This window comes from Nelumbo lutea, chromosome 1 (assembly GCF_056320005.1).
Source record: "Nelumbo lutea isolate HS-2025 chromosome 1, American lotus-T2T, whole genome shotgun sequence".
Classification (NCBI taxonomy): Eukaryota; Viridiplantae; Streptophyta; class Magnoliopsida; order Proteales; family Nelumbonaceae; genus Nelumbo; species Nelumbo lutea.
In genome coordinates, this window is record NC_142684.1 from 28,113,171 (window position 1) to 28,131,220 (window position 18,050).

General features: G+C 46.7%; 1 protein-coding gene across 1 annotated transcript; it reads left to right on the forward strand.

Annotated features, from left to right (window-relative positions):
- The first annotated feature begins 13,658 nt into the window (after positions 1-13,658).
- LOC148874094 (uncharacterized) lies at positions 13,659-14,913 on the forward strand. Its single transcript, XM_088967836.1, has one exon. The coding sequence runs from the start codon at positions 13,938-13,940 to the stop codon at positions 14,571-14,573; it is 636 nt and encodes a 211-aa protein (XP_088823962.1). The 5' UTR covers positions 13,659-13,937; the 3' UTR covers positions 14,574-14,913.
- The last annotated feature ends 3,137 nt before the right edge of the window (positions 14,914-18,050 follow it).

The following is an 18,050-nucleotide window of genomic DNA, read 5'->3' on the forward strand; positions in this document are numbered from 1 at the left end:
GTGCTGCGCCGCCAGACAAGAGACGTTGGAGCAGTCTGACAGGCACGGTCTTGTTGCATAAGAAGTTTCCCGAAGACTCCGAGTTACTCAATAGCGAGCTCCAATAGGCGAGCTGCCTTGCAACAAGTTGTTCTGTAGCGAGCTGTTCAGGCTGGGTTTCAACGGGCTCATTACGCCGAGTTGTAGCCAAGCTGTCATGCTGAGCTATCGCTTACGTCGAGTCATGTCCACGTGTCACCTGGTTAGGAGGTCGGGTCAAATCATCCCCCATCAATTGTCTCCCACTCCTTGGGCTAAGGGTCTTGCTCTAGCATAGGGAGTTCATGAAATGACAGGTGGATTTGACCCACAACTCAAATTACTCTGACCGCCCGCGCGTGGTTTTCAAGTTTTTCGAGTGCCAAAAAACGCGCCAAACTGCCTTCAGTTTCAGAAGACATGTGACCGTCTTTATTGTGAGCCGTTGGATTCGTTTCAATCAGAGTCATTGGCTTACGGGCATAGTGGCTATAAATAGGAGGGCCCCAGGCCTCATTTTTTTTACGCCAACTTGCCTTGCTTTCGGTTTTGAGGTCGCGCCTTCGCTTTGTTTGCTAGAGCTCTCCCCGTTCGCGTCACTTTCTCAATTCATTTTTTTCTAGTGAGTCCCCTGTCTTGTCCAATAATGTGTGGGTACCCATGGGACGGTAACCAGGGCGAGGTCCCCTCGAGCTCGGGGGGAGCTTGGGGTTTCCCTGAAGGGTAGTTTTTGGAGGCTTGGGAAGCCTCTGGTAACTTGGCTTCCACTTCCTGGGGTCGGGAGCCGAATAGCTTTGGCCCTTCCTCCATGTCTATGGAAAGACTTCAGGCCCTAGTCTTTCATTACAACCTCCCTAGGGATCTTATTTACAACCTCCCATCTGGGCAACTATCCCTGGGAACACGATCACGACGAGATTGTGATTTTTGAAGAGTAGCTCGTGGCTGGTCTTCGACTCCCTCTACACCCTCTGGTAGTGGAGGTTCTTTCCCACTTCAATGTCACCATAGACCAACTACACCCGAATTCTGTTCAAAACTTGGTGGGGACTATTTCCCTGTTCTTTGAGTACTGTCTTCCTCTTTCCCTCGACACCTTTGCTTCTATACTGTCGATCAAGAATGCCTCCTCCGGAGCCCCTCTAGAAAGGTGTTCTTATTACTTTTCCCCCGTCCAGGCTTTAAGCTCCTCCACGAGCTGCCTAACAGGATTTCAACCTAGAAGCAAGGTTATTTTGTAGTTCGCAACCCCGAGGGGTGGCCCTTTCCGACCCACTGGAGGGCCGCCATTCAGGATCCGGGCATTGACTTGGACCCAAAGGTTCGGGAAACACTACAATCCTGGGCGGGGGTCGGCTTTCTTTGTTCGGATTACTTGGCTGAGGACAAGCTCGTGTAGGCCGGCCTGAGCCCCGATAGGTTACCTTTAGGTTGCCTTCTCTTTTTTTTTTTTTTTTTTTTTTTGCGAGCTGGACTAATGCCTTGTGATTCTTGCAGCCAACATGTCTGGTGTGGATGCACGTCGCCTGTTGTCGAGCAACCAGAAAACGTAGTGCAAAGAGGTCGCGCCCCGACCAAGCGTCCACTTCTGGGGTCACCGAGTTCGAGGCTGCGGACCCAGCCTTTGTTTCACTGCCGGAGGTCCCACCTTTGCCGTTCGAGGGAGTAGCCGCGGGAGGCGGCAAAGAAGAAGAGGTCCCACCCCATGAGCAGTACCCTCTGGCCGCGCGGTCCGGCCCCACCGTCTTCCCGCGGTTTCCTACCGAGGGGAGGGATGAAAGCATCACCAACTTCCCCGTGGCTGGCAGGTGGTGAGTCATGAGGAGATAGCGGACTAGGCTGGGATGCACCCTAGGCAGCTCTCCAAGCTGGCCTCGGCTCACTGCATGGTGGTAAGTGCTTGCTTCCTCCTTTTTTCTCCCCCCTTTCTTTTTTTTTTTCTTTTACTTACCTCGGCTTTCTATTGGCAGCTGAACTCTACCATCCACGCCATGGCCTGTCAGACTGCTATTCACTCACAGGACACCACCAAACAGAGGTCAGAAGTGCGAAGGCTCCAACGCGAGCTCGACCAGGCCCGGGGTGAGGTCCTCTAGGCTCAGAAGGGGAGTGAGGCCCAGGAGCTACTTGTTAAGGACCAGGAAGCACGGATCTCCCGATTGTCTGAGGAGAGCGCCTGTTATAGGGAGGAGTCTTCGAGGGTGACGACGGAGAGGGAGCTTCTTCATTGGTAGGTCTAGAGCTTGGAGTCCATGCTCCACGAGCAGACCCGAAACTTCGACATTGCGGTGAAGGACTTTAAAGAGCCCCAACAGTTCCATGACATCTAGGTCAGTATGGCTTGAAGTCCTACCGCTCGGGGTTCAAGCTTTGCCAATGGCTGGTCCGGAAGAAGTTCTCTAGCCTTAACCTTGAAGGCGTGACAATGAAGGACCTGACCCCGGAGATGGCAGACACTGCGAAGAAGAAGATGTCCCACCCCAAGAGCAGTACCTTTCGGCCGCGCGGTCCGGCCCCACCGTCTTACCGCGATTTCCTACCGAGGGGAGGGATGAAAGCATCACCAACTTCATCGTGGCCTCATGGAGGAGCCGGCAGGCGGTCAATCATGAGGAGATCACGAATTGGGTCGGGATGCACCCTAGGCAGCTCTCTAAGCTGGCCTCGGCTCACTGCATGGTGGTAAGTGCCTACTTCTTCCCTTTTCTCCCCCCTTTCTTTTTTTTTTTTTTTTTACTTACCTCAACTTTTTATTGGCAGTTGAACTCTGTCATCCAAACCATGGCATGTTAGACTGCTATTCACTCCCAAGACGCCACCAAACAAAGGTCGGAAGTGTGGAGGATCCAACACGAGCTCGACCAGGCTCGGGGTGAGGTCCTCCAGGCTCAGAAGGGGAGCGAGGCCCAGGAGTTGCTCGTTAAGGACCAAGAAGCGCAGATCTCCCGATTTGTTTGAGGAGAGCGTTCGTTACAGGGAGGAGTCTTCGAGGGTGATGGTAGAGAGGGAGCTTCTTCGTCAGTAGGTCCAGAGCTTAGAGTCCATGCTTCACGAGTGAACCTGAAACTTCGACGCTGCAGTGGAGGAAGAGCGGGCTAAGGCGGTGGAGGACTTTAAAGAGTCCTAGCAGTTCCATGACCTCTAGGTCGAGTATGGCTCGAAGTCCTACCACTCGAGGTTCAAGCTTTGTCGATGGCTGGTCCGGAAGAAGTTTTCTGGCCTTAACATTGAAGGACCTGGCCCCGGAGACGACAGACACTACGGAGGAGGAGGAGCCCAACTCCCTAGAGGAGAGCAACGAGGACGTAGAGGTGGTGAGACCTTGAGGCCGGTTGCTCTTTTTTCTTCTGAATGAATGAATCTTTTGGAGTGGTTGTTCCCGGTGGCTGAGCCCGGTTCTCTTTTTTCCTTTTGCCTTGATGGTACTCTCTCGGGCTGTTAGGCCCATTTTTTTATAAGGACCTTGGTAATATTTGTTTTTCACTTAGAGTGGTTCCTTTTATGATCCAAGCATGTAGATAGGTTACCCGAGCTGCCGAGCTGGCAACAAGCAAGGGTAACTGAAGAACCATTTCAAATTACATGAGCTACTTAAGGCGTTGAGATCTTTTGTTAGCTCGATGTTTTAGCCCTTAGGCTGGGGGAGCGGCTTATAGTCCATTCTCCCGTAGTTTGCCCATGCCAAAGAGGCGACTGGGTCTTATAGTGCTGAGGTCTTTTGTTAACTCGACGTATTGGCCCTTAGGCTCTGTGAGCGACTACGGTCCACCCCCTTCTAGTGTTCGCCCATGCCGAAGAGGCAATTGGATCTTATAGTACCGAGGTCTTTGTTAGTTCAGCATTTTGGCCCTTAGGCTCTAGGAGCGACTTGTAGTCCACTCAGCTCGATGATTACAGGTAATATTGCCTTAAGTTGACAATATTCCATGCCCGAGGTATTTATTGCCCTTCTAGGGTTTCGAGCTCATACGTTCCTTCCCCGAGCACCCGCTTTACTCAGTAGGGTCATTCCCAATTTGGCCCGAGCTTACCAACACTAGGCTCAGACACCATAACTTTACGAAGAACCAGGTCTCCGACGCGGATGTTTCGCTTCTTGACCCTGGCATTATAGTACCGAGCTACTCTCTGCTGATAGGCCGTGGTCCTAATGTATGCGAGGTCCCGTACCTCGTCAAATAGGTCGAGGTTGGTGCGTATCTTGTCTTCGTTTGCTTTGTCATCGTACACTTCTAGACGTAGCGTGGGAACCTCGATCTCGCTAGGATGTCTGCCTTTGTGCCATAAGTGAGGTTGAAGGGGGTCTCGCCTGTTGTGATCTTCACCGTGGTCCGATAAGCCCATAGTACACGGGTAGCTCGTCTACCCATAGTCCCTTAGCTCGGTCGAGGCGTGCCTTCAGTCCGTGGAGAATGACTCTATTCGTGACCTCCACTTGACCATTTTCTTGAGGGTGTGCTACCAAGGTGAAGTTTTGTTGAATTCCCATATCTTTGCACCATTTCTGTAATTTAATATCCTCAAAATGCTTACCATTGTCAGAGATCAATACTCGGGGTAGTCCGAAATGGCACACTATATTCTTCTAGAAGAAGTTCTGCACATTCCACGTTGTGATTGTTGTGAGAGGTTCAACTTCTACCCTCTTAGTGAAATAATCAACTACCACCACTAAGAACCTCCTCTGCCCTGCCGCTGGCAAAAAATGGTCCAAGTATATCAATCCCCCATTGTGTGAAAGGCCACGGGCTAGTAAGATACTTCAGGTCGGCGGCGGGCTGGTGGTGGATGTTGGCGTGCTTCTGGCACTTGTCGCATCTTCTGACGAGCTCGATCGCATGTCTTCATTGTTGGCTAGTAGTATCCTTGTCGTAGCGCTTTCTAGGCGAGAGCTCTGCCCCCCAAGTGTCCACCGCATAGGCCCTCATGAGTGTCGTGGACCGCGAGCTCAGCCTCGGAAGGTCGCAAGCGGCACAGATAGGGGAGCGTGTAAGACCTTCAGTACATTCGTTCATCTATCATGACATATTTGGCCGCCTAGCGCTCTACCCTTCTGGCGGCATTACGATTCGCAGGGAGGGTCCCATGCAACAGGAAGCTCACAAGCGGGTCGATCCAGCTCGGCTCTACTTGCTTGACAAGACCGACCTCCCCTACCCCCTGAGAATGCTAGGCCGAGACAAGTTCTCTATGTACACGGTTTTCATGGAAGTTGAGAACTGGAAGTTGAGCAGAGCCTCTCTTACTTTGGCTAAGTAGGCGATCATGGTTGGCTCGCGAGCTTCATATTCACCTATAACTTGGTTGACCACGAGCTGAGAATCACTGTAGATGACGATGTGCTTGGCTTTCACTTCATTTGCTAGAGCCAGCCCAGCTATTAATGCCTCGTACTCTGCTTCATTGTTGGACGCCACGAACTCAAAATGTAACTTATACTCCAGTTTCACCCCACTTGGCCCATACAGAACGATTCCAGCTCCGCTGCCCTGCTGGTTGGACGAGCCATCCACGTAAAGGATCCAGGGCTCCTCATCCCAGCTCGGGTTCAATCTAACTAGGAGAGAAGCCGCACTGGTTGCTACCTCATGGTGCTCGAGCTCAACCAACATGGGAACCTCGGGCTCATCCGACCTGGGGGCCTCGGGCTCGATCGGCCTGGGGACTTCGGTGTTGAAAGTGCATTCCGCGACAAAGTCAGCTAAGGCTAGGGCCTTGATAGCAGTTCAGGGCTTGTACTGAAGGTCGTATTCACTAAGCTCGATGACCCACTTTGTCAACCTACCAGAGAACTCGGGCTTGAGCAAGACTTGCCTCAAAGGCTTGTTGGTGAGGACGACGACAGTATGAGCTTGGAAGTACAGGCGAAGCTTCCGAGCTACAACAACTAGAGCATACGCCAATTTTTCGATCTCTGGATACCCCATCTCTGCCCCCTCCAACACTTAGCTAACATAGTAGATAGGTCGTTGGACCCGATCTACTTCTCTTATCAGTACCGAGCTGACCACCTCGTCACTTGCAGAGAGGTACAGCTCCAAAACATCACCCTCCTTGGGTCGGGTTAAGACTGGGATATTGGCGAGGTACCTTTTGAGCTCGTCGAACGCGAGCTGACACTCATCAGTCCATTCAAAGCCTTTGTTTTTAATTGCCTTAAAGAAAGGCAGGCAACGATCTACCAATTTGGACATGAAGCAACTCAGGGCGGCTATATGACCATTCAACCTCTGAACCTCTTTCAATTTCCGGGGTGGTCTCATATCTATGATAGCCTTAATTTATTCGGGTTGGCCTCAATGTCGCGTCAGTTGACGATGTACCCTAGGAATTTACCCGAGGTGACACCGAAGGCACACTTGTTTGGGTTTAATTTCATATTAAATTTACGCAAATTTTCAAAAACTGAATGCAAATCTTTTATAAAATCATGTGAAAATGGAGTCTTGATGACCATGTCGTCTACATAACATTCCACTTTTCTGCCAATTAATGGCTCAAATAATTTATTTACAAGTCTTTGAAATGTAACCCCAACATTTTTCGGTCCAAAGGGCATGACCTTGTAATAGTACATGCCTAATTCAGTTATAAAAGCTATTTTTTTCGTCGGCAGGGTCCATTCTTATCTGGTTATAGCCCTAGTAAGTGTGCAGGAAACTCAACAACTCATGCCTTGAGGTTGTGTCCACCAGGCGGTCAATCTTGGGGAGTGGGAAGTAGTCCTTTGGGCAAGCTTGGTTCAGGTCGGTATAATCGACGCACACGCGCCATTTACTGTTGGCATTCTTTACCAAGAGTGGGTTGGCTACCCAGCTCGGGTAATGGACCTCTTTGATAAAGTCAGCTACAAGGAGCTTCCCGACCTCCTCATCAACTACTCTCCAGCGCTCCAGGGCTAAGTTGCGTTTCTTCTATCTAACGGGCCTAACTACAAGATTATTATTTAGCCAGTGAGTTATGATGCTAGGGTCTATACCAGGCATCTCTGCTGCGGATCACACAAAAACATCTAAATTTTCAAGTAAAAAACTTACTAGTTGAGATTGTAGAGGCTCCTTGACTGAAGCGTCAATCTGCATTGTCCGAGTTGGGTCCTCTTCCGTGGTTGGGACAGAGACAGTCTCTTCTGTAGGTGCAACTCGCTCTTCGCATTGCTCCATCTCGAGGTCGTCGGCCATCTTGTCTTTCCCTTTGAGGGCGGCGACATAGCACTTGCGAGACTCGAGCTAATCGTCTCGCGCTACCCCAACTCCGAAGTCTGTGGGGAACTTCATCGCCAAATAATAGGTGGAGACCATCGCACGAAGAGCATGGGTGATGGGCCGGCCTATTATGGCATTGTACGGGGAGGGAGTTGCGACCACCAAGATATCGTGGTTGAGCCTTACTACGCTAGACAAAGTGCTGACCTCCACAGGTACTGTGATTCTCCCCAGGGGCTTGACCTCCTCTCCGCTGAAGCCTACCAAGGGAGTACTTGCAGGCTTGAGATCGCTCTCCTAGAGCTGAAGCTTGTCGAATGCTGCCTTGAAAAGAATATTTGCCGACCTGCCGGAGTCGACGAGGACGCACTTGACTTCAAAGTCATTAATCCTTATCTTTACGATGAGCGCGTCATCGTAGGGGTAGTGGACCCCGCGCGTGTCATCCTCAGTGAAGAATATTGGGTCTTCTGTCCTTGGCCGCTTCGGGGGGTTTTGCTCCTCCCTTCTAACCTCTCACGTTGAAATTCGAGCTGCAGCCGAAGTGCAGCCCGCGACGATCGAACCTTCGATGATCACGTGAATAGTCCCCCGAATTGTTTTCTCTTTAGGGGGATGCCTCTGCGGCTGCTCTGATTGCCTGTTGCTGGACTCGGGAGCATCTCTACCTTGCTCCCCCTGCCGACCTGCTTTATTATTATTGTTTTGTACAAAATTTCTTAAGTATCCGCGATGGATGAGCTCTTCTAGCTCATCACGGAGGTTCTTACAATTCTCGGTACTATGACCGTGATCTTTATGAAAACTACAATACAAATTCTTATTTCTTACATTGGGGTCCCCTTTCAGTCGGGGTGGCCACTTCACATATGGGGCATCTTTGATCGCCATAAGGATTTCGGCCCACTTCGCGTCCAGGGGTGTATAGTCAGTCCTTTCTACTGGAGGAGCTCGGAAAGGCTGTCCTGGCCTTGCCCCCGAGCTAGGTCTTTTTTCTTCTTGTTGTCCCCTTGGATCGATGACTCACCTTCCCTTTTCCTTTTCTCGGGCACACTTTCATTTTTTTGGTTGATCTCCTCCTCCGTTCCTATGAACTGGTCCGTGAGGTTGAGGAACTCGGTTACAGTCTTGGGTTGATTGACCACCACGTGACACTTGAACTCTCTATGTGTGATGTCTCTCTTGGCTACTGTGAGCTGCACTGCAGGGTCCAAGTCGGGTATCTACGAACAAGCGTCATTGAACCACTTGATGTAACTCCGGATGGACTCTCCTTCCCTCTGAACTATGCCGAGGAGGCTCTCCTGTGTTCTCGGGCACCGCTTACTTTGTCAAAATGAGAGGTGAAGACTTGCGCGAACTACGCCCAGCTTTTTATTGATCCGGACGCGAGGTTCCTGTACCACGTGCGGGTTACTCCTTTGAAGGTTGTTGAGAAGGCCACACACATGCAGGACTCACTGGCCCTTGCCAAGTGCATCTGTGACTGGAAGGTGTCGACATGGTCATTTGGATCAAACGATCCGTCATACTTGTCCAAGGGAGGAAGCTTGAAGTCCTTTGGCATAGGGACGACTAGAAGTTCTAGAGACAGGGGGGATGACACTGAGAGGAGCGGAGTAGCTTTCACTTCATCCGAGCTCACCTCTTCCTTACCCTTGAGCTTGGGTAGGTTGTGAGTGGCAGTTCGGCGAGCTCAGCGGCGTCTTCGCTGCTTTGTTGGCTTGGCATTAGTATTGCTTGCTTCTATGTTGTCGAGCTCAATGGGCCTAAGGTGGGGCTCAGATTCCTGTTGATGGCTGTGAACTGAAGGGCCTTGTCTATAGTCCGTGACTAGGACCTCGAACTGATTTTTGGCGAGTGGAATCTTGAACTGCGAGGGCCGAGGCGATGCGGGTCTGATCGGCTGAGAGTCCCCCGACCTGACTACAAGCTGCGAGGTGGGGGGAGTAACTTGTCTTTCCCTCCTACCGTGGGAAGAGACCTGACTCCCAAAAGGGTTCTGAGTTCGGGAGGTCTCTCCTCGGCGGGGGAGACGCTCATTGCGACGGCGGGGCTGAGCCTGCTGCGTAGCGAGGTGTTAAGGTGGAACTTGCTGTTGATGCTGAGGCAGCGGTGGGAATTGTTGCTGGTAGACGTGGTGAAGCATTTGCTACTAGTACAACTGAAACTGATGGACCTGCTGCATTTGAGCTTGCATAGCTCGCATGCAGTGTACTAGGTTTTCGAGTTAGTTCTGTCCAACCACCGGGAGAATTGACGGTTCTGCAAAGGTCATCTCTACCGGCGAGGGGAGTGGAGCACTTACCGGTGCCATGATCTGAGGCGTGCTCGGTAGGGACTCCGTCCACGGAGAGGGGTACAGTGAACTGGCCAATGCAGATAGTAGGGAGCTGAGGTCATTCCCTGGAGGTGTTTTGGTCGGCACTTCGTCCGGCATTGCTGGAGGAAGCCATTGAAGTCTTATTGAAGTTGCTTGGTGAGAGGCTTTTTGAAGCGTTTCCCACAGATGACGCCAATTGATGTAACCGTTTCCGGTCACGTACCAATTCTTTTGTGATGTATCAATTTTTTGGCTAAGTACTTTGTCATTTGACTTGCTCTTTGGTGACCTGTGACTCTGAGGATGATGGAGCTCCCTGGTGGCGAACTGCCTGGTGGTGAGCTACTTGGTAGCGAGCTCCCTGGTGGAGTGCAACCCGATTGCCCTCTGCATGAGATAATATGCTCCTCTTTGTAGACGGCGGGAGCCGAGGAACCTACGAGAACTGAATCAGAGGACCCGGGGGTGTTTACCCGGCAAGGCCACTCCAATGCTTAAGTTAGCACTCTGATAGTAGAGAGCTTGAGGATGATATTAGAGAAATGAGAGATCTAGAGAGCAGGGGTTACCTCCCTTTTTCATCCCCCTCCCCTCTAGGGGGTTGGAGCTCTTATGTAGCGGTGTTCTAACAGATCTGGCGTAACCGCCTCTGATTCTCTATCGCAGCCATTACTTGCCAGGGCTGATCTGGTGGGCGCAGGTAACCATTGCAGAGTACGGCCCTGCCAGACAAGGGACATCTCTTAGGGCTGGTAGGCACGATGCCACCTGGCGAGAGACGTTGGTGCAGGTCTCCAGATTTGGTAGGTACGGTTGTCAAGTAGGAAATCTTCCTACGATACATTGATATGCTCTACAACGAGCTACCTTGCACCTAGTTACTTTTCACCGAGCTGTCAGTAATGTGCCGAGATGCTTCTACCCGAGCTGTTCGTAAGATGCTAGGCTGCCTGTGGCGAGTTGCCTGTAAGTGGCCAGTTGCCTATGGCGAGCTGCCTGTAAGTGGCGAGCTGCCTGCAAGTGGCGAGCTGCCTATAGGTGACGAGCTCTTTGTTGGCATGGCTGAACTTAGTTGTCCCCCATTTGATTGCCTATAGGTGATGAGCTCTTTGTTTCATAGCTCGAGTTGTCTAGTTGTCAAGAGGCTGCACTTAGTTGGCATGAGGTGTTAGGTGTCATAATTTCAATAGAGGGCCGAATCCGCCCTCATCATTTGTCCCCCACTCCGAGCTGAAAGTAACTCGGTGAAGGGAGTAGATTTATCCTTTTGGCCCGTAAGTCGACGGGCTAGTAAGCATTGATCCAATTTCTTAGGCTCTGGGAGCTGCCTGTAAGGTGAGGTCTTTGCTAGTTCTGTGTTGTAGCCCTTAGGCTCTGGGGGTAACTTATAGTCCACTTTTGCTGATTTTGCCCATGTTGAAGAAGCGACTGGGTCTTAAGCAGTAATGTGGCCCGTAGGCTTTGGGAGTGACTCGTAGTCCACTCTTCTTGACTTTGCCCATGCCGAAGAGGCGACTGGTCTTATGTAGTTGTGTTGCCCATGCTGTAGAGGCGACTAGGTTTTTCAGCAGTAATGTTGCCCATGCTGTAGAGGCGACTAGGTCTTTCAACAATAATGTGGCCCGTAGGCTTTGGGAGCGACTTGTAGTCCACTCTTCTTAGCTTTGCCCATGCCGAAGAGGCGACTGGTTCTTAAGCAGTAACGTGGCCCGTAGGCTTTGGGAACGGCTTATAGTCCACTCTCCTTGACTTTTCCTATGCCAAAGAGGCGATTGGGTCTTAAGTAGTAACGTGGCCTGTAGGCTTTGGGAGCGACTCGTAGTCCACTCTCCTTGGCTTTGCCCATGCCGAAGAGGCGAATGGGTCTTATGTGGGTGCCTTAGAGCTATGATTGCACTACATTAGCCTCGTAATGCCGGTCACCCACTCTTACAAGAAGCTACTAGGAGCTCGACCTTCGGGGGCAGCACTACTAACTTTAGGTATCTAGCTCACACGGGAGCCTTGGAAGGCTCGACCGGCAAGGGCGCCCATGTAGTCTGTTGGCCGCCAACTCCCATGGAAGCCGTGAAGAGCTCATCTTTGTAGGGGGGACCTCACGAAGAGGACCGACGAGGTTTTATCTGAATTGAAAGTAAAGTTGGTAGAGCTGCTTAGTCTGTTAGCTCCCTACATAGTCTTTGAGTTCATACAAAATGGAAACTATAAAGCGAGAGCTTCAGTTTCTAAAAAGTGATGATTTAGATTTTTGGGAGGAGATGAATTAGCTTTTTGTAGGATGAGAACTTAGCCTTTGTAGGATGAGAACTTAACTTTTGTAAGATGAGAACTTAGCTTTTTGTCGTGTGTTCCCACAGACGACACCAATTGATGTAGCGTGATCTGGTCACTCCTTGCTGGCAGGGGCCTCACTCCTACCTGGCAACGGACAATACCTGAGAAGGAGAAGAAGATGAAGAATTCCTGAGAAGCTCGCTCGGCGGGAACACTCCGATGCTTAAGTTAGAACTCGATGGAGGGCCTAGAGAGTTGTAAAGGAAAATGAGCTAAGAGTGGAGATGTGCACTTACTCCAAAAATTATCCCCTTGCCCCTAGGAAATCGAGGCCTTTATATACTGATGCTTTGTCAAATCGGGTGTACGACACCGCCTGATGTGAGACGTGGGCACAGTCCTCTGGACTAGCAGGTGCTGTGCTGTCAGACAAGAGACGTGGGAGCAGTCTAACCGGCACGGTCTTGTCGGATAAGAAGTTTCCCGAAGACTCTAGGTTACTCAATAGCAAGCTCCTTTGTAGCGAGCTCCAATAGCAAGCTGCCTTGCAGCAAGCCATTATGTAGCGAGCTGTTCAAGCTGGGTTTTAGCGGGCTCATTACGCTGAGTTGTAGCCAAGCTGTCATGCTGAGCTGTCGCTTACGTCGAGTCATGTCCACGTGTCACCTGGTTAGGAGGTCGGGTCAAATCACCCCTCATCAATTAATATTGTAATTATTAAAAATACTGTCGATAAAAAATACATTATTTTTAATAAATAATGTTAATTCGTTAAAATACTATAATTACTAAATGTACTATATTAATTGAAAATAAAGTTAATTAATAAATTCAGTATTTCAATAAATACTTTTAATTAACTAATAATATAGTAATTATTAAAATCACTATATTAATTAAAAATAAAGTTAATATATTAATGAATAAAATATTATAACTATTTAATTACCGTTAATTAATAAATATTGTAATTGTTAATACTGTTTTTAATAAAGTATAATTTTAATTATATTAATTAATAAATGCATTATTTAATACTATTTTTGAATAAATAACAATAACTATTTAAAAAATACTATAATTATTAAAAATATTGTTAATTAATAAATATGGCTAATACAATTAATTAATAAAAATACTGTTAATTATTATTAATACTATAAATTTTAAAATACAGTAATTATTATTACTACTCCCTCCCCTTTTCCTCTCTCTCTTTCTCTTAAATATCCTTTTGAAATGTATTAATAACATGTATTAAAATAAAAGAACTTAAAAAATTTAAAGATTTTTCTAATAGCATGCATTTTTAAAACAAACAAATGGAAAAAATGTAAAAATTAAAAAAAATAGATAAATAAATACTCTCAAAGAAGAGATATATATATATATATATATATATATATATATATAGGGCTTACCTGTAAAGCCAGAAGCCCAGTGCCCACCCAAACGGACACCGGGCTGTTGGGCTTACCGCGCCGTAGGTTGCCTTTGCAGTTTGGACTATGGAAAGCAGAATCCACCTTCCCCATGTTGGACACCGCTGTGGAGCCCACCAGAAAGAAGAACGAAACGAACACAACACAAGTGAGCTAGCTAGCAATGCATTCCGATGCATGTATGCCACGTGTCGATTATCAGATCAGCTAATAACTAGTTAGCTAGAATGTATTTGGATTATTAAAGGGTAGTTTTGTCTTTTAACCCAACTCCTAACTGAAAAAGAAAAGGAATTGTATCGGATGGTGTAAATTTGGCCAACTTTGTGTAACTAACAGTAGCCGTCCGATCGTCTCAGTCGGGTCACTTCAACTAAACGCCCTAAAACCGTTCGAACTCGACCGCTGAGGTTGAGGTTCCCAGAAGCATTTAGAGCAGAGAAGAAACAAAAAAAAAAAAAAGGCAAGAAACGAGAAACAAAAGAAAGAGATCGTTTTAGATCAGAAGCTGCTGCCTTAGCGATGATTCGATTGCTTTTTTGAGGGAGAGAACTTTCCAATACAGAAGGATTACAAAGAGCTGGTTATTTGGCAGCTTTCCAATACAGGACTAAAGAGTTCGGGGCGTTCTAAGCTTCGTTGCAGGATAAAAGCTTTCTTTTGCGATCTAAGGCAATGGCGCAGGGTAGGAGAATGAAGGGAACCGTGAAGTGGTTCAGTGGGCAGAAGGGTTTTGGGTTTATTACTCCCGAAGAAGGGGAAGATCTGTTTGTTCATCAGTCCTCGATCCGATGCGATGGGTTCCGGACCCTCTCGGAGGGTGAGGCGGTCGAGTTCGTCATCGAGCAGAGCGACGATGGACGGACGAAGGCCGTCGATGTGTCGGCACCGGGCGGAGGAAACCTTTCGGGAGGAGGTAACGGCGGGAGAGGGTTTTCCGGTGGAAGGGGGAGAGGGGGCAGCTATGGTAGCGGTGGTGGGTACGGGAGAGGGGGAAGGAGTGGCGGGAGAGGAGGTAGGGGTGGAGGGTATGGAGGTGGAAGCTATGGTGGGGGTGGAAGCTATGGTGGGGGTGGAAGCTATGGTGGGGGTGGAAGCTACGGTGGATTTGGCGCGGGTGCTTGTTTCACCTGTGGGCAAGCTGGTCATCTGGCAAGGGATTGCAATCGAGGAAGTGGCGGCGGCGGTTGGAGGTCCGGTGGTGGCGGTGCCGGTGGATATTCTGGTGGTGGTGGTGGTAGTTGTTACAACTGTGGAGAGCAAGGGCATTTTGCAAGGGAGTGCCCCAACGAACAGAAGCGTTTTGAATGATCCAGTGAGGTCGTTCTTCTGATGGGTTTTGAGTTTTGATATTAGTACTTTGCTTGTTGTTATAGTTTTTCTTTTGGATGTTTTGCATTTTATTTGGGACTCAGTGGGAAACGATGGATTTGGGTGCAAACGCAGAGAAGAGGGAGATGGCATGACCATAGCGTTCTTTTGTCAAATTTTACATCATTTTGGATGATTTTCTTTCTCGTTTTTTTGGTGCTCTCTTTCAGGATTTAATGCGGTGGGTAACTGTTTAAAGAAGATATAGATTCTTCCTCTTTAATCTCTCTCTCATCTGTCTGTTTGTCTATTTTCTTCTTCAATAAATTTACTTCTCTCATGTGTTTTCTGGGTATAGCTGTTCTCATTTAGAATCTCACTAGGGCAATTTCTATTTGACATTCTTTGATGGTGGGCTTTAATTGCTCGGTTTCTTTCTTATGAACAATAATACATAGTAACCACGATGGTTCTTTCTGAGCTTTGATTCGTTCCCTGTGTTGGGCAGAGATTGTATAACATTAAGTATTGTGCCCTGTGATTTGTGTTGATTATCTTTGGGAGTGGATTTATGTGGATGCTTTTGTATATTGGGCTAAGGTTCCCATGCCAAAAAAGCTAAGAGGCTGCTTTGGTAAAAAAGTGCATGAAAGTTATTCGTTTCCTTTAATCCTTGTGGATGCCTTTGTACAATGGTTTTATTTGGATGCTTCTGAACAGTGCCCCAAGGTTCCCAACTATTGATGTTAGAGAGTGGCTTGAACCTTCTATTATCCTGATTTTTATTTGCTGATTAGATTTGTTACCAGTTATAGCCCAAGTAATGTATTATGGATGCTGTGCTTCTTGTAGGTTTGTCTCGTGTATCATCAAGAAGAAATATATGCTTAGCAAAAAGAAAAGATATGCATATAAATTGTAACCTTTGGATGATGATATATTTAAGTATGAATGACATTTTGTTCCTTTCTGTAGGTCAACTATGTATAGTTTTATTTTTAATTTTTGCTTGTTTAAAGTGCCTTGCATAAGAAACAAGTTGTGCATATATCTTCTAGGGCTTGAATGAAAAGATGCCTTATCCTATTTGGATAAACTCAACAAAGCCTTATCCCAACTTTATGTGGTTGGCTACAAGACTCCTGTAGATAAATAAATATGGTAACAATAGCCATGTTTTTAAGACTTGATTTGTTGGTTTTAGCTATAGAGTAGTGGGGTTAAATGACCCTTTTTCATTGAGTTCACATTTACTTGGTATGGCCTTAATCACCCTCCCTTTCTTTTTATTTATTTAGGATTCCTCGTGTGGGTTCTCCTTCAATATTGGCCATATCCTCCCTGATATTTGCACAAGTTCTCTCTGACACCACCCATGGTAGAAAGTGAAACCTTGTTAAAGGGAGTTCCTTAGTGTAAGATGACATTAGCCATAGCTAATTCTTGGTTTTTTCCTCTCTTCTCCTTGTACATTTTTATTTTTATTGAGAAAAGAAGATATGGTTAATAAAAAAGTTACTTAGGATAGTGTTTAAAATGGGAGAGCAGATGGAGCTGCCTCCAATTTGTGCTGTATTTTTGTGGCACCTAGTTTTTAGAACCTAAGTTTCAAAGTATTGATACACCCGATACACATGAACATGCATACGTTCATGCTACCTTGATTTGGACTCTTTGGGAAGAAAGGGATGCTAGAATTTTTCAAGAAAAGGAAAGGAGCAGTCAGGAATTGAAAGACTGTGTGCTAAATAGGGCAATACCTTGGTTGAAGACCTTGGAAATCTTTCATCAATTCTCCTTTAATGACCTTTGGAGAAATTGGTCAGCAGTAGTGAGGTGTTCATCTCTAAAGGACAAATGAATTACAAGCTGGTCTCCTCCATCCGAAGGCTCACTGAAGTTGAACTTTGATGGAAGTAGCATGGGTAGTCCAGGATTATTCGGAATGGGGGTGCTTTGAGAAATGAGAAGGGAGAGATTTTGTTGCTCTACTTAGGTCCCTTTGGAATTGGGGACTCCATCAGGGCAGAACTTTTAGCTGCTGTACAAGGGGTGCAATTTGCAAACCAGCTGGGGGTACAACACCTAACAATTGAGGGGGATTCCAAAGTGGTGGTGGGTTGGTTGAAAAATCCTGAAGAGGCTATGTGGCGTTACAAGAATGAAATGAAGAAATTTAGTTGGTTGACAAGGAATATGTTGGTCACTGTACAGTGGGTGGGGAGATCAGCAAATACTTTGTCAGACGTGTTACCCAAGCAAGGGGTAAATAGGGAAGAATTGTTTTGGGCTCAGTTGTGATTCTTGCTTTTCTTTCCTAGTTTACTTGTAAGATTCAAGGAGGGGCTGCAGCTCGCGCCTCTCCCTGGGATGTTGTATGAACTCACTCTAAATCTGCTTCTGAATTAATAAATTTATTATCATTCATAAAAAAAACATGCATACTGCTGTTTTGATACTATCAACAACTATTTTTTTACTTCCTAATTTTTTAATTAACATTTAAACATCACATTTTGGAAAAGCCTTTGAATAGGTGTATCCATGACATACTGATATGATATAAGATGTCTGATATGGGTGTATTGCATTGAAATTTTGAACTTTGATTAGAACTGAATTCAATTAGTACCATGAGGAGATTGCTTTTAGGACCTAAGCTGATCTGATAGTCTTGGGATATTCTTTCACAACGGAAGGGAAGATGAAAGTGCCTCTAATTATGTATTGCACCCAATGTTTAGAATTATTGAATTCAAGTATGGCTAAGGAGATGAGAATCTCAACTGTTGAGATATTCTACTAGTTTATATAGCTCTTAGATTGTTCATTGTAGACCTTTTGATGGGTCAAAAGTGCCATATTTTCCAATCAGAGTTGTTTCATGTTTAATATTTGTTGATAAGATTCCTTTTTTGGGGAACTTTTTATCCTTGGATCAGCTTATTTTGGTGTAGCTGAATTGGATCATCTTATTTTGGATTCCATTTAGATTATAGTATTCCCCCAAAGTGATGATGGTTGTTAATGTTATGCATATAAAAAACAAAAGAAAAGAAAAAGAAATGGTGGTAAAGTTCAGTCTGCGTTGAACTTATTTGTTATCCTCCATTACTCCCATCATTTCTTTTGAAGTATTATAAGTTTCTTGAGGAACAAACTTTTATGATCTACATGACTGGTTTTGGATATGCCTTTCATTCTTTTGAAATGGCTGCAGAAGTGCCACAAGCATCCAAAATTCCAAAACTATAATATGTGTTGACAGTGTCTTGGTTTTAAAGGTATGTATCTATTGATACTTAAAACTTTTGTCTTTTTTTTTTTTGTGAAGTATTTTCATTGTCAATTATTAATTTTAACTTAGGGGTAAATCTATGGTGCCAGAAGGGTATGATAAGTTGATAGCGGAAGAGCTTTGATCAATCAAAGCCTTCCACCGATTGAATTTTGATGAATTTCACCTGAACTGATTAT

Bases quoted from the DNA above. Each gene is read 5' to 3' on its own strand.
- LOC148874094 (XM_088967836.1), top strand. From the start codon at position 13,938: ATGGCGCAGGGTAGGAGAATGAAGGGAACCGTGAAGTGGTTCAGTGGG.